We start from the raw sequence: 16,446 nt of genomic DNA, 5'->3' as shown, positions 1-16,446 counted from the left end.
CTGAGAGAATTTTAGATGAATAGTTCTCCAGGAGGTGTGGTTAATGTTATGTGTTACTGGCTCTTCCTGTGCCCAGCACAGTTGCTACATCCTGCCTAAAGGATGTCAGCTTGAGGCTCTGCTCCCTCCCAGAGAACACTTGCTGCCAGCTGGATGATCAGCCTGGGGGGAGCTGTGGCCCCAGGAAGGAGCAGATAGCAGCAGGATGCCCTTGGTAGTGAAGAAGCTTTGCTCAGATCCTTGAGAGGGCCCACCTGCACTTCAAAGCTGCCTATGTTTGCACACTCAGGGTGTTTAGGTCATCTCAGGTGGTTGAATCCATATGTAATTTTGGAGCTGTGACTTCCACTTTCAGGAGGGTATGACTGTCAGATCACAGAAGCTTTTAAAGTACATTGGTTGTAAGGTCTGGAATGAATTTGTTTGCCCGAATAAATGAAAATCTGGATTTTGAAATCAACAATTAAGGTCTCTGTTGGCTTAATGAGACAGGAGATATGTTTAACTGGGGCAAAAATATAGGGGTGAGTGAGGCACATTTATTTCTTTTGTTTTTCTGTTTCAGATTTTTATGAAACCAGATTTTGCCTTGGAAGATTCCTTAACATTTAATGCCGTTTTACCATGGTCTCATTTTAGTACCGCTGGTGGAAAAGGAAATCGTGATGCAGCTTCCTCCAAGTTACTTCAAGAAAAGGTACAACTTTGACACAAGTTATGGTTATCCATCAGTGCTGGTGGATACTGCAAAGGAACTCCATGGCTGCTGCTGTGCAGTGTTTCTTGAGACACCATTCTGGGCTTTGCTATCTCTCATTTTACATCAGGCTGCAGATTGTTAGGAAAGCATGCAGGAAGCACCCTGCTGGGAGAGAGCTCTTTTTCCCTGCTCAGTAAATCTGTCAAATGTGGAAAAAAAGAATCTGTGTATGATGTAACAACTGGCTTTTCACGACAGCTGTGACTTACTGAAACAGCTGGATATGGAGAACTTCAGAGGTGTGGAGTAGTTTTCTTAGGGAGGAAGAGCAGCTCTGTGAGAAGGGAAAGCTGGATTGCACAGGTTGCACACTGTGTCAGACTGTTATTTTCCAACATCTCGGGAAAATTTCAGATTCAAGGCACTGTGGTTTCTATGCTAAAAGCAATACTAAATCCTATGGTGTTTGTGTTTTAGGAGATTCCTCTTTTGTTGTTGTCTGCACTGATCTGTTTTTGCATTTCACAAAGAACATGAAAGCAGAGCGGTTTCTTTCATATTGGAAACAGAGGTCTCTTCTTGGTTGTTTTTATCTGGTTTTGCTAGTTATGTAATCGTAATGTAGAAAATCTCATAATGAGTCACCTTTACAGTACAAATACCCATAAAATGCTTTTAGAAAATCTGAGTAGTGAGGTACATTAGAAAAAAATAATGTACCTTAGGAAAAAATAACATGAGATTGTCTGGAATGTGTTTCCAAATTTCTGGGAATTAGTCTTCCTCCTCTCCTGCCAACTCAGGAAGAAGTGACTGGCTCTGCTGGAGGCTAACTCAAAGGTTTGTTAGGTTGTTCTCCACATCTAAAGTTGGAGGAAGGCTTCTTTGGAGTTTTTTAGGGCAGTTGCTGTCTGAAGATGAAAAAGCAGTGTCTGGCATATGCTGTGAAATTCCCAAAATGTACCTGGAAGCAGCGTGGACACTCAGAAAGGAGTTGTGTTGAAGCAGACTCAGAGCCCTCACTGATGCAGAGGAGTGAAAACACTGCTTCATATGACTGAAATGAGCCCACATTTGTTGTTTTACTTTTTAAAGCCTGTGAGCTGCACGAGGTTTACACTTACCACATGTAAATATGCACCCTGCTGCCATAATTGTCCCTAGCTCCAGGCACCATTTTCCAACAGGGTTTTGAAAACCTTGTCTTAAGCAAGATCTTTTGGACTGCTGTTGATCTACTTCAAATATTTCCCCATGGTGTTTTCTTCTTTACCTCCTCCCATGTGTTGCCCTAGATTGGGATTGTGAGCTTTTTGAGGCAGGTGCTGTTTGCTCTGTTTGTTCTACTTTGTTTAGCATAGTGAAGGGACCTGGGGCATCTGGTTGGTACAATCACATAAATAATTGTTTGTAATAGCCCTTTCTCTGATCCCTGGGTCAGAGTCTGTCTTGGTTTTCCCTGTGGCTAGGTGTGTCACAGCTGGTTGGTGGAGGATGCTTTTGATTAAATTAGATGTGAACAAAAAAGGGGGTTTGTATGTTGTATAAATCCCTAGTGTATCCATGGGAAGCAGTATGAAAATAACTCCAAGAAGGAGACATTCTCCAGCTGATTTCCTTTCCATCTCTGGTTGGCCTTTTGGAATTCAGCAGGAGGTTTGAATGCTTGGCACCTCTGAGAAACCAGGTCATCTGAGCATTAACATTCTGATGAGCATCCTAAAGCCTCAGTCCTTGCAGTTTGCATATTCAGTTTAAGCCAAAACACAGAGCTTACAGTGGAAGAATCAGACCAGCACAGTGGTCTGGTAACTGTTGGACATAGAGAATTGGAATTTCAGGTTCTGAACATGTCGGTGTACTCTGTCTCTGGGAATCCCACAGTGCCAACACACAGGAAATAGGCTTAGTACTAATTCCAGCTGGTTGGCAAAAGTACAACTGCAGCCAGAGATACCCTGGAGATTTTTGTACAAAGAAGGTACTACAACTTGTTAAATAAGCAGAGCCATTCCAGTGGTGTGTCATCAGATATAGTGGCTGCAACTTTAGCAGCTTCAGTGACCCAAATTTCATAGCTTATCTGAATATATGTATTGTTGCTTGCAAGCCAGTATCCAGAACTGTCTCCTGGTTATTGCCCATATTCTGTGGCCAGTGTGCAACCATGTGGTACAAAACTTTGAGTATTTTAGATTTGTTTGCTTTTCTAACTTTTTGTTTTCAACCAGGAAAGGCATCAAATCAATCTTCCCTCAGTGATTTTGAGTTAATTTAAAAATAAGTTACTAAACCACAATGAAAAAGAGATTTAACTTTTATTAGCAAAATTTCCTTCTGATACAGTGAGACAAATACTCTGAAAGTGTATTTGCATGGTGATAAAGCTTCCAGGTCATAACAGTTATGTTGGTTTTTCCTCTTCCCAGCTGAGCCATTATCTGGACATCGTGGAAGTCAATATTGCTCACCAGATTTCTCTCCGTTCAGAAGCATTTTTTCATGCAATGACCTCTCAGCATGAGTTGCAGGACTACCTCAGGAAAACCTCCCAGGCTGTAAAATTGCTTAGAGAGAAAATCTCTAAAATTGATAAAGTAATGTGTGAAGGATCGCTTCGAGTTTTAAGACTGTCACTCACCAGAAATAACTGTATAAAAGCATACAATAAACTGAAGTTAATGGCTACTGTACACCAAACACAGCCCACAGTACAGTTGCTGCTCTCCACTTCAGAGTATGTTGGAGCTTTGGACTTAATAGCAACAACACAAGAGGTGTTACAGCAAGAGCTTCAAGGTATTCACAGTTTCCGGTAGGTAACCATGTAGGAAATACATAAAATGCAAGAGAGCTGGAATGTGTTGAGCACATTATGTTGGCTGAAGGAATTTGTTCCCCCTTTGTTCATTCATTCTTAGAGGACCTAATACAGAAGGTATAAAATGTAAGTGTGGCATAAGCAGTGTGACTAATGCCTTTGCCAGAGATGGGGGTGGGTTTTGTTTGGAGTGGAATGAAATTTTGACTTGTAAATGCTTTGTCCTGTGTTCTGGTTTACAGATGTTTTAGGGGTGCAGAGATGAGAGCAAAGCTGTGGCTGGACTTTCCTCTTGCATGGCTTGTAGCTGAGAGGTGTTTTCCACGTGGGGGTCTGCAATGCTCCTGCAGGCAGCACCCCAGGGACGGGCCCTTGAGCCTGTGTCTTTAGTGGCTGACCTGGGCTGCAGCTGTTAAAGGAGCATGCAGGAGTATTAGCACAGTAGAATCCTTCTACTTGATGTAAAATAAGCAGTCATAAGATACAGGTTCTTTAAAAGTGGTGCATGCAAAGCTGCCAGTGTGGCGTGATGCTGGCAGAAGCAGTGTGTGGTTAAATCAGCTCCAAAGCTTGCATCAGCCAGCTGAGGAGCTGTGTGCTGAGTTTTCTAAGTTGATGCTGGGTAAGGGGTGCTTTGTTAGGAGGTTTTGTGGTTCCTGCAGCCCAGTGGTCCACAGCTTGCCTAATGGAAACATGATTGCTGCTCAGTACCTGCAACATGAATGTTCAGAACTTTATGTAATTACTGCTCTTGTCCATCTCTTTTGTCAAGTTCCTAATACATCTTCCAGCTAGTTTGGAAAAATCTCAAATTTTATGTAGAAAAGATCTCAGGAAAAAGTCCTAGAAAAAGTTTTAAAAATGAAAAAAAATTAAAAGAGCTAATAAATTATTGGTAAAGTTGCTGTAAGTGTTTTTGTTAAAAAACCTAGAAACAGCCTATCTAAAAAGTGTAGCTTGTCTCTCTTCAGACACCTCAGAGCAGTCTGTTCTCTTTAGTGTTCCTGCTATCAACCACTTGATTCTGGTGCACAGCCCTTGAGTGAGTCACCTTTGGATTGACCTTGGTGACAAGTCAGTGCAGTTCTGCAGCCCTGTGACAGCATCACTCAGAATCAGCTGTGTTCTGCATCTGGGTGACCTGTGTGCTCTGTCAGCAGAGAGTGCCATTTTCTTGTCATTGATTGACATGATGTCCCAAGAATGTGCCATTGTTTCAAAATTACCCTCAGGTGTGGAACATATTTAGATAATCATCTTGTCTGTAAAGAATAATTTCTGTGAGCAAAGCTTAGCTGGTTATTTTGGTAGCTAGAGACAGTGATGTGTGTGGGAAATGGCTTCTCTGCTTTGGAAGTGAAGGCTCACAAAGGTGAGTGAAGAGCTACCCAAGTCATGTACCCCACCAGAAATTCAAGCGCAGCTGAGAAGCCCAGCACAGTTTCCAAATCTCACAGTGGCCTGTGTATAAGCTTTTGTGAAGACATAATTTGCAGTGGAAAGCTGGAAGTCTTGATAAAACTTCTCAGTAGAATGTAGTGTTTCTAAAAATAAATAAATTTTAAAAAATATCTGAGTTGGTGGCAAGCATATATTCTTCAGTTTTTCCTAAGAAATACTAAAGGTATCTTCTTGCTTTATTCTGAGCAAGAATGATACACTTGTCAAGTGAGTTAAATACCCAGTTTATTTAACAAGATACTTCCAAAGCAACAACACATTTTCTAAATAATTACTATTTTTTTACTAAATATCTGATGAAAAAACTCCCAACATCTTGTTTTAGTGTTGCCATGGCTGCTTGTAGAATTGGTGTTTTCAATTGAGTCATGTCAGAATCATTCAATATGAAGCAGTAAGAAAACAACTCAAATCATCAATTAGTTTTTCCCTTGTCATACTGTATGCATAGAAAAATGTTGTTTCTAGTTGTAGCAAAAAATGAAAAAATCATAAAGGTTGTGTGAAGTAATACATTGGTGTCTTTAGTCTGGGTTACTGTCACCAATGATATGTGTCAGTTGTAACTGCTTGCTACTACAGGATAGAATTAAAGTTTCAGAGTTCTAACCTTTTCAAGTTCACCCTTTTAATTTTACAAAAGAAAGCTGATGTGTTAATTAACTTAAAAATCTGTGAAAACACTTTCTGCATCCTTTTCACAGTCCTTGTTGGGGTGATGGAGATACAGTGATTTTGTTTGTTGAGGGGATGGTTTGGGGGTTTTCTGTTTTGTGTTTTGGGGTTTTTTCCCCACAGGTATGCTGGCAAACCACACTTTTACAGTATTTTATTCAGTAAAAGCTGATGCATGGAAAAATAGTTCTCATTTGTGTATTTTAAAAGAAGCTTTACCCTGCAGTCACCATTTTCCATAAGAGAGTTGTCTATTCAGTATTCATTGAAAGGGTCTGATGTGTGAGAGATACCTGTTAAGAGATAATTACCAAGGTGTTTTTCTGGAGTGTGAATTAAGGTTTGACTTGTTCCTGAATGTTTCAGGTTGGAGGGATTTTTGTGGCTGCTAGGGACTGGAACCTCTTGGACAAAGTGTTGAGGGCCAGTGCTGGGAGCTGTTGTTGGATGTTTGCATAGCTGAGTTTTGAGAGAGCAGGTTTTGGTGTGCTTCAGTGCAGTTCAGCACAGAAATAATGTACCAAGGAGCATCTTCATGCTTACCTCAGTAAGGAGCCTTTGTCTTGTGGCTCCTAGTCCTGCAGTCAGTTTGCAACTCCAGTTATTATAGTCTTTGGAGTGTTTTCCTGTTGTGTTTGTTCTGAAATGCCCATGATGCAACTGGCTTGGGTTTTCTACAAGCTATTTTTATTTAAATTGGATATTTTAAATATGTTTGCTTTGTCCATTCCAATGAGTTATTTAACAACTTCAAAAGCAGGTACATCCCTGGTCATCCTGAAATTAAAATAAGTAAGTTAATCTGCTCAACTCAGATCCAGCAAGATTCCTGGCCTTCAGCTCAGTGCTGGCTCTGTGGGTTTCTGCAAGGAGGAGGAACCAGGAGTGACAGCAAAGGATCCAGCTACACCAGCACCGAATGAAAGCCATGTTCATCCCCCCCATTTTGTATCTAGGCTTATCTAAAATATCACAGCTCTACTTAATTCTGATTTGCAAAGTGTCTGTGTTTGTTTGTTTTTGTTCAAGAAAAGGCAGTCTGATTTTTACTGATATTTGTTCCCAGCTGTTAGTGGAAGTTGAAAAGCCTGTAGTGTTTGACATCTCTGAAGTTCACACTTTTAAAGGGTGGTTGGCATTTCTGATGTGAGAAATTCCCTTGTGGTTCTGTATGACAACAGTCTGCAAAATATAGTCTAAAATCTCCCATACTTGGGAAAAATATTTTTCATTTAGAGTAGCATAAAATATGGCAAATTTTAAAACTCCTGTGTATTCTCTGAAAGCAATCTTGTCATGTGAATTTAATCTGTGATCACATCAAAAGCTCAAATGTTTGAATTAGAAGAACTTGTGGACTGATGATCTGAGGAACTTCTTTTTAACACCTTTATGCTGACAAGCAGGGAGTATTCTTAGTTCTGGTTCACCTCATTGGGCAAAGAGGTACTTGGCACCTTCCAAAAAAAGAAAAAAGCCCTACTTCCAAATTTTATCCTCCATCAATATTCAAGTCCATATGTTTTGGTGTAAGGTGACAGTGCCTCTGAAAAATGCATGACTTCAGCTGCTCTGAGGAGTGAAAGATTGGAGCCTCCCATTAAGCCAGCGTTGATTGCATGGAAATTTCCTGCTGGGTGGTTATTTTCTTCAACTGTGAACTAATGATTCGTTTTCAGGTTGATTATTTAGCTCATATCTCAATGGCTGTTTTTCTTAGGCATCTTGGCTCACAGCTTTGTGAACTGGAAAAGCTGATAGATAAAATGATGATTGCAGAGTTTTCAACTTATGCTCGCAATGATTTAAATAGACCCCTAGAAGATGATTGCCAAATTCTAGAAGAGGTATGTCTGTTATTGAAATTAACTGTCTCATGAATATGTTTGCATCTTTAACATACTTAATTAGCACCAACTAATTCACTCAGGTCTCTAGCAGCAACACTATAATTTTAGACTATTTAACTTCTCATCCACACTTCTCCCCGCCCATTTATTTTTGTGCTTGATAAGATTAAATAATTCTAATTAAACTCTGAACTGCAATCGAGGCCCACTTCATTTTTTCAAAATAATCAGTTCTCTTTTCTGTGATTAAATGTATACTGAGTTCACTTCATGAACCTAAGCATGTAAGTGGAAAAGAACATGGACTCTGATCTACTTGGTTGTAAAAATTTAGGTTTTGCAATGAAAGCTGATATTTGCATGTTGTTCTCATTCTGTCTCCCCATGGTTTTATGGGTGCTTATACCAAGCATATGCTTGCCCTGAATGCATGCTTCATTCCCAGTATATATAGATATAGATTCCTCATTCCTCTGAAGATCATAAACATACGAAGATTAGGCTATTGCAGTTTCTTTCTAGCCCAGAAAAGATTTTTCTGGATTTTGCCTGTAGGGCTCTTTATTAATTGCTGGAGCCTATGACCTGTTCAGCCTTGTTTAATCCATTTATGAGATGTAGTGGTTGGCAGTAGCACTGCAGTGCTCCCCTTTGTGCCCTGTGATTCCTTGCCCTCTGTGCTGCAGCCTCTCGGGCTGTGCTCGCTGTCAGCTTTGCTCAGGCTCAGGAAACTCACTCATGCTTAGAAATATCCACAGGTTTAAGCACTTGTGAGTCAGCCCAGTTCAGGAATTGGCAGGAAAAGGGGTGGGAGGAAGAGACTCAGCTGGTATTGCCACAGGGAACTTTTTTGTATAGGCAAAGCTTGGCATTAGTCTGGAGGAATTGGATTGACCTAAATGCTCTTCACTGTGTGCTTGATACATGAACTTTCTTACTGCTGTGCAATTTCTTAAAATTGTTTCTTGTCTTCGCCTTGATATTTTTCATGTGTGGTTTTTTTTTAATTTTCTTTTTTCTTGACAGGAGAGACTTGTATCTCTAGTATTTGGACTTCTAAAACAAAGGAAGCTAAATTTTTATGAAATATATGGAGATGAAATGATTAATACTGCAAAGAATATAATTAAACAGGTAAGACAAACATTTCTAATGTACCTGACAAGCTTTTCTCTCCCCCTTGCAAATATTTTTTTAGTCATTAATAACAGCTCTGATTAAGTTTTTTGGGTGGCTGATGGTCTCTCAGTTAGAGCAGCTGAGCTTGCAGACACTTAAAGGGCTCCCTGAAGCACAAAGGTCTTTACAGAATAATTTTTGGGAGGTGTGGGTAACATAAGCTCACTGTTTTCTGTGTAAAATAACATTGTTGTGAACTTCCCTTTCTTTAACACGTGGCTCTCTGAAATAGTAGAGTTGTCATAGCACATAGCATAGTATAGTAGTCATAGCACTACATTTCATTAAAACCTACAACAAAACAAACACTCCAAAACCACACTAAAAAACCTCTCCTTCCCAACACACTGTAAAGCAAAACCCTGGAGTTCTTGGTGTAAACACATAAAGGAGAATCAAAGAACTTGCCAGTTTAAACAAATTAATTCCCTGCAAATGGTACAGAAAATATTTCTTGCCTTTATGTTAACACAGACCTAGCACAGGCACATGATAAAAGGTTGGAAAATATCCTTGCCTATTTCTGAGAGAGCAAGGTGAAGTAATGGAGAAGGTAGAAGTGCTTACCTTTAAAAAAACTTAATTTAAGCCCCAAATCCTTTTCTTCATCAGTGTGGTGGTTTGCTATTTAGGGCAGAGTATTTCAAGCCAAAAAACCTTATTGATAAAACCAGCTATAATCAATAATTGAACAAAATTCAGATTCTTGCTTTGGGGGAAATACATTGGGTAATTTGGATAGTGACATGAAGACTTTTGTTTACAAACAGATCTCAGACTGAACTTAGGGGGTGTGTGTGGTACTTTCAGTTTTACTTATCTTGTTTGTTTGCCCACATATGTAAGAATACTGTGTAAGAATGGTTTCTTTTTCCTAGAGCTAGGTGTTTTTTTTAGAGTTATCCTCTGATGTGCTATGAACTCCCTCTGATTTATATCTCAAAGGCTGGGAGATAGATGCTGAGTTGGGCATCTCCTGTCCTCATAGCATAGTCTGCAGTTCACAGCTGTATTGTGAGCTGGGTTGGGAACCTAGGTTTTAAAAGTTTGGATTTGGTTTTTTAATACTGTTATTTGAAGGTTTTTGTTTTAAGCCAGACTTGTCTGTTCCAATCCCTTTCATATTGCAGCCTCATGGTTCTGTTGGTCTGCTTGTACAAGGTGGATAGGCCCATATTGCTAGTAAAATTAAAAAAAAAGGAATTAATGAATAACACCAGGATAAAGCTGTTCATCTGCCTGGCAGTCTCCACTGGCTTTTCACTTGCCTGTATCAGCAGTCATTAGGAGACTCCTTTTTCCCTTCACATTCTTTGTTTGATCATATAATGGACAGGTAGCACTCCTTTTTTCTCTGCTCATTCTCAGTCTCAAAATGCTTTTCCCATTCTGCTGGGAAAATTTAAGTTGGATTTTCCAGGTTTCCCCTCTGCTTAATAGTAGACAAATTCCAGTGTAAATTTCTGTTCAATAAGGGAAATAGGCAGGATTTGTGTAATTCCTGTGTGGTTTGTGCAATGCTTTTGTATGGTGGCCCATTGTCTCAACTCGAAGGGGTACTTTTCCTTAATAAAGGAAACTCTTTTCTTGCCACACCTCAAATGTGCTTCCTCTTCAAATGCATTGCTGGGCTGTTTTGGTCAGTGAATTTTTGTAGGTTTTTGTTGCCAGGCAAGCGTAAGAGCAGAGGTTTGTAAGCACTGAGCACACTGCATAGCTCAAGAACAGGGTTGTGTTCTTCTTCAGAAGCTTATGTACTGATCACTGTTATTCAGAACAGGGGTAGAACCCATGTAGCTTGAGATGGCAGCCCTCAGTCACCATTGGGATTGTACAAACTTGCTTAAAGGCAAGATGAGTTCACACTCTGCTACTCATTTGTTCAGTTTGTTGACTGGCATTTGGGGGAAAAGCCTTTTTTCAGTCTGAGTGGACTTGATTTGTACCTTAGGCTTACAAGTAATGGGAAAAGAGATGAATGAAATGGCTGTAGAACTGTAGATGTGTTTGGAATGAAAATTGGTTGTACTGGAGACCTGAAGAAGCTGGCCAGTATTGTATGCACCAGTTGCTTTGGGGGGTTTCTTTTGCTGTTTTTCTTTTTTTTGGGGGGGGGGTTGATTGTTTTTGGGGGTTTTTTTGGTGTATTTTTAGAGAAATAAGTTATTAAGTGATACAAGTATCTCTTTCTTTTCTTCTTTTACTTTTCCTTATTTAACTTAAGGATTATTGTGTTTATTATGACCCTCAGCAGTGGTTAGAAAGAAGCTAAGATCTTCTTTTATTTTGTTTTTTTTCCGCCTTAAAATTTGCCAGTGTGTGGTTAATACGGTATCGCAGATAGAAGAAATAGACACAGAAGTGGTTGTTAAGTAAGTATGCAGCCAGATTTTTTTTGTGGTGCTGGTGGGTGGGGATAGTATGATTTTTTAGCATAGATAAATTTACTGTTCTAATTTTTGCTTAAATTTCCCTATAATTAAGGATTATTTTTCTCTTGCATCCTAAGACTCTGCTTTTGTCCACCTCTATGTGGATATTGTTTTACTTCTCATTCATATTCTAATGTTACCTTAAATTTACCCTTGAAATAAATACTAAAATTCTGTGAATCCCACTACATGAGGCATATATTTCTTGAATGCATCTCTACTTGAAAGTGTTCCCTGTTGCCATAATCTGGGACTTTGTATTAAAACATGTCATGAGTTTAAGTACCCCATAATCAAGAACAGGAGAGACCAGACAACTTCAGCCCTAGAAATGGTCCATCAGGAACCTCACCAAGCCCCTCAAAGGCAAATGCCAGAGCAGAGATGGAGATGGAGCCAGATTCCTCTCAGAGTTTGCCCCAAGGGCAGTGTGGAAGAAGAGAAATTCCAGTTGAATGGTAGGGAGAATCTGTTTCCCAGAAGGCTGGCCAGACACTGGAGCACAGCCCAGAGAAGCTGTGCAATCTGTGTTCTGGGACATGGGCAGCCTTTGACTGACCCAGAGCAACCCCAAGGCAGTTGGACCTGCCTTGAGCAGGGCTTGGCCAAGGCAGCTCCAGAGGCCCCAGCTCCAGGGGCCCCTGCCAGCTTCTGTTTTTCCTATGGCTTTATGATTCACTTGACTCAGCAAAGTGTTACCCCAAGATAATAAAAATAGTCCAGCTGATAAAGCAAAGTGAGTTGCAAAACCTGCATGGAATTCATACCCAGATTGAGAAATGACTGGGCACAGGGTCATTTTTACACATTGGATATTTGGATATTCTTTAGTGTTTAGTCTTCTGCTCTTGGGCCCTAACTGTGTATTACAGGGTTTAATTTTTGTTCTGTCAATGATTTTTCTGCTCTTTTGCCACAAACTGCTGACTTGTACTTTAATAGCAGAAGTGGTCTCATTGCAATACCTTGCAAATAGAGCCTTTAAATGGCTTAATAACACAGCTTTTTAACACTAGAAAAGTATTTTCTTGTAGATTTTTTTGTATTTTTTTTCCTCCCACATGGTTTGTGAAAGTGTTATTAACCCCACCCCTTGCAGGTAACACATATTTATCCTAGGGAAGAGAACATTATGCCCAGGAAAGAGCTAAAGGGTAAATGTGAAGCTTTCATTTTCTGATAGTGTGATCTAAAGCTATATCCCTCCTTTCCCTCTCCACTTGCATTGTGTTGATCATGACTGTTGTTTGGGTGGTGTCTGTCACTTGCCAGGTAAAAGTCTACACAATTTTCCTTATATTTGCAATTCCATTTAAAGCATGTTTTCTTTTCCTTTATGTGCCAGTAGGCATCATGGCCAGCAAACAATTGCTGTTTGCTGAATACTGCTCTTTTTTTAGGCTTGCAGACCAGATGAGGATGATGAATTTTCCTCAGTGGTTTGATTTACTGAAGAATATTTTTTCAAAATTCACTATTTTCCTCAAGAGAGTAAAGGTAAGACATTCATCTACAAAGAACTTCATACAGTTCAGGCATGAAAGGGAATGAAGTTGCTTTTCCATTTGAAGTCTTAAGATGTTGGTTTTGCTTGTAGAGTTCAAGCTTCTGATTGAAAGGAGATGTGCATATTGGCATCCATCCTGGGCAAAAATGATTAGTGCTAACAAAGAGAGCAGTGACAAAGAGATAATACCTCTTTTGCTCTATTACTTCTATTCTAAGCTGCTAGGGATTAGGACAGGACTTTTGTACGTGTTAGATTGCTCCAAATGAGGTTTCTTTCACCTCTCTCAGAAACATCAGATATTGGTTGCCATCAGACAAATGGATCTGCCTCTAAATACTAATTACACAACAAAGAAAATCTCTTTCTTGCACAAGCTTGTGCCGCTGGGTTTTGGGGTGTTTTTTTGTAATAAAAGTTATATTTCATTCTAGGCAACGTTAAATACTATCCGTAGCGTGGTTTTCTTGGTTCTAGACAAGAACCAAAAAACCAGAGACCTGGAGGACACGTTGCAGAAGAGCTCTGCTAAGGAGAGCCTGGTGGACAGCGAGGTGGCCTACCTGACCCACGAGGGGATGTTCATCAGCGACGCCTTCGGCGACGGGGAGCTCCTGGCCGGAGCGGCCGACTCAGCCTCGCAGAGGAACACGTCCCCCAACAGCGAGCCCTGCAGCAGCGACTCCGTCTCGGAGCCCGAGTGCGCCACCGACTCCTCATCCAGCAAGGAGCACACGTCCTCCTCGGGCACTCCAGGAGGAGTGGAGATGATGTGAGTGATCTCCCTGCCTGTCTCCGCCTGGCAGCGTGGCCGGAACCAGGGGTGAGGTGCAGGCGGTTGTTTCTGGTCACACAGTACAAAAATGACTTTGGAGGAATGTGCTTTTTAGGTAGGTGAAGTGTAGTGGCTCTCCCCCTAGAGACTGCCATCAGAGTGCACTGTTATATTTGCCTTTTTTTCACCTCCATATGTAGTAGTACAGGGACTGATTTATGTCACTTCTTCCAGAAAAGAGCCCCTTCTCCATTAGTTTTTCTGGGGAGGTCACTTGTGTAGAGAGAAGGAAAGAAATGAGTCCCTGGAAAACAGATTATTTGTCGTGCCTTTAGCAGGCAGAAGCATTTCTGTTCCCTGTCCATGTGTCCTATGGTTATTTTTCCTGTTTTTTTTTTTTTTTGGTTTTTTTTTTGGTTTTTTTTGATTGGTTTTTTAAATGACTTCATAGAATACACCTTGGTAAATTCTAGAGAAAAATCTTCTCTTTGTCATCACCTCTTTGACTTGCATAAATAAATAAATCCATCTCAGTGCTTTGGTTACATACAGTGCTGCCCTGAGGTGCTCCAGTCTCCAGAGTTCCAATCTTCTGACATCCTTTTGTGCACCCCTTACTTGTGGCTGCGAGTAAGAGCTATCTTTTGAAAAGAACCAGGCATAATGAGTGTGGGACTCAGGCATGAACCAAACGCCAGCATGTCTGGATACAGAGTTATGTGAAGCAAAACTGAAAATACCACTTGTTACCCTTCTGAGAGGTGGAAGACAGCACGTGGCCTGTTCTTGCTGCTTGGTCCTTGAGTATCTGTACTTAGGTGTTGAAACAGGTGTTAGTTTTGATGGAGACCTTCCCCACCAAACTAAACAACAATGCTGGCTGAAGGAGATAGAGTCTGAATAATTATGCTGTGCATAAAACACAGGCCTTTGTATGTCTGAACGTCTGTCATGTGCTGGAAGAGAAATGAAATGTGAAGAGGAGTCCAGGGTTACATGGAAGAGCAGGAAAAGGGAAGGGGGTTGAATCCAAACTAGTCTGGAACACTTTGCCAAGTTTGCTAAAAATACACCATCCAGCTAGAGCTTCTGAGAAGTAAAGTTGTTTCTGAGGCTGGTTGCATAACTTTGTTCTAAAATGAACTTACTTCATCACTCTTCTGGTTTTGTTTGCATCTTTGCTCTGTGTTTGGAGCAGGCTAGTAAAAATACACAGAACAATGCTGGCCCAGTTGTTGCTCTGTGGTGTTCTGAGTTATCTTCTGTTGTGCTGTCAGTCCTTGGGCTGACAAGATTGTGATCTTCACTAATGGCATGAACCATGAGCAGCAGAGCTGTGCTCAGTGCTGGTCTCAGAACAGTAGACAAGCCATACAAGGTCTTTTAAAAAGTACCACCTCAAGAGCCTCTAGTCCAAAGAGGTAATAGAATGACAGCCTGTAGATTAAGGCTGTGGGGAGTGCAGAGGATCTATTTTAGGCTGGACGCTTGCATCGGAAGCAAAGTGCTGTGTTTTATTTGTCATATGCTTGTGATGCTGAGGTCTCATAGGAGCTGGGTCAATTTTAGCTCAGTAAATTGTTAATTACATTTATTGTATCAGTAATGGCTATATCATGTTTACTCTTAAACCATTAATAGCGATCAGAATGCAAAATCAAATAAAAGGAAAAGGATGTGCTGTAATGCATTTCCTTGCTATGAGGGGCTGGCAGAACCTTGACAGCAGCTTAGACGATCCCATCTGTATAAAGTGACTTTGGTGATTAACTGACTGCATTTGACAGTTGCTGCAAGGCTTTTTCTTTCTGTGTGCAAAAATACTGTTTGCTCCATAAACTGATGCTCAGCCAGCCGGTTCTGTCATTTTTAGGATTGGTGAGGACATGAAACTGACTGACCTGGAGCTGGGCAGGCTGGCAAACAATATCCAGGAGTTACTTTATAACGCCTCTGATATCTGCCACGATCGCTCCGTCAAGTTCCTCATGGCAAGAGCAAAGGTGAGGAGCTTGGGTCAGAACTGCTGGTGGTGCCTCATGCTTGGTGAGCATTTGCTTCCAGGTTACTGCTTTGATGAGGGCTCTGAAGTGGCATCCGTGAAAGGAAACTGTTCCTGCTGCCACAGGCTCTGTATGGTAATGCTCAGAGCACACCAGTGTTAACAGAAGTCATTGCAAGGCAGTGTTGGTTTCTTCTACCTATTTCTTTCTCTTTTTAATATTCTGATTTGCTGTCTTTGCTTGATGCAGAGAATGTGTGTCTGTGACAAGGTAGCAGCTTGCACTGCAGTCTACTCTGTCTGTCACATGTAGGGTTAAATAATGTGCCTCTTCAAACTGTAGTAGGCCTCAGACATGCTGACTAGTTATTTCTATATGTCTCTGGATTTTTGTGGTGGTATGTCTCCTTACAATGGTTTTCTTTGCACGCAGGATGGCTTCCTAGAGAAGCTGAATTCCAACGAGTTCGTTACTCTTTCTCGCTTGATGGAAGGCTTTATCTTGGATACTGAGCAGATCTGTGGCAGGAAAAGCATGTCCTTGAGAGGAGCTCTTCAGAGTCAAGCCAATAGATTTGTGAATAGGTTTCATGAGGAGAGGAAGACAAAACTAAGGTACCTCTGGGTAGACAATATTTGTGGTGTTCTGTGAATAATTTTATGTATTGTGTGCCAGCCAAACACAATCTTTTGTTGCCTAGAGCATCAGTAAGCTTGTTATACTTAGAAGCAAGGGGTGAAAAAACTGCATTAAACCCCAGTTATTTCCAGTTTAGACTATTACTGTTTTCATACCTTGATTTCTTTAAACTGGATTGTTCTACAGTTACTTAAATAAGAGCAGTAATGGCTACAGAAAGTACACAAAACTAGATTTGAAGAGCAAGATTGCCCTGTTTCAGGGGTTTAAGAATAATTCACTTTCAGCTGTTTTCTAAAAAAAAAACAAACCCAAACCTCTCAGAGAAACAGCCTGCCCAGTAACATCCATCAAGTCTGTTTGCTCTTCATCCCTCAAAAGCTGTTAAAATTCCAGTATTTATC

At 40.7% G+C, this 16,446-nt stretch overlaps 1 protein-coding gene across 2 annotated transcripts in view; it reads left to right on the top strand.

The window, feature by feature from the left end:
- VPS54 (VPS54 subunit of GARP complex) overlaps positions 1-16,446 on the top strand; it is a 48,678-nt gene that overhangs the window by 15,640 nt on the left and 16,592 nt on the right. Inside the window, exons 8-16 of one of the 2 annotated variants that reach the window (XM_074536992.1) lie at positions 640-697; positions 3,130-3,515; positions 7,378-7,504; positions 8,534-8,641; positions 11,003-11,058; positions 12,519-12,615; positions 13,060-13,397; positions 15,274-15,403; positions 15,836-16,017. In XM_074536992.1, coding sequence (XP_074393093.1) covers positions 640-697; positions 3,130-3,515; positions 7,378-7,504; positions 8,534-8,641; positions 11,003-11,058; positions 12,519-12,615; positions 13,060-13,397; positions 15,274-15,403; positions 15,836-16,017 — 1,482 coding nt within the window. Of the gene's footprint in view, positions 1-565; positions 698-3,129; positions 3,516-7,377; positions 7,505-8,533; positions 8,642-11,002; positions 11,059-12,518; positions 12,616-13,059; positions 13,398-15,273; positions 15,404-15,835; positions 16,018-16,446 lie in introns of both variants that reach the window. The other variant, XM_074536991.1, reaches the window with a different exon arrangement.

The sequence above is a fragment of the Zonotrichia albicollis genome, chromosome 3 (assembly GCF_047830755.1).
Source record: "Zonotrichia albicollis isolate bZonAlb1 chromosome 3, bZonAlb1.hap1, whole genome shotgun sequence".
NCBI lineage: Eukaryota > Metazoa > Chordata > Aves > Passeriformes > Passerellidae > Zonotrichia > Zonotrichia albicollis.
The sequence above is the reverse complement of the archived record's forward strand: the minus strand, read 5'-3'. Positions and strand labels throughout refer to the sequence as shown.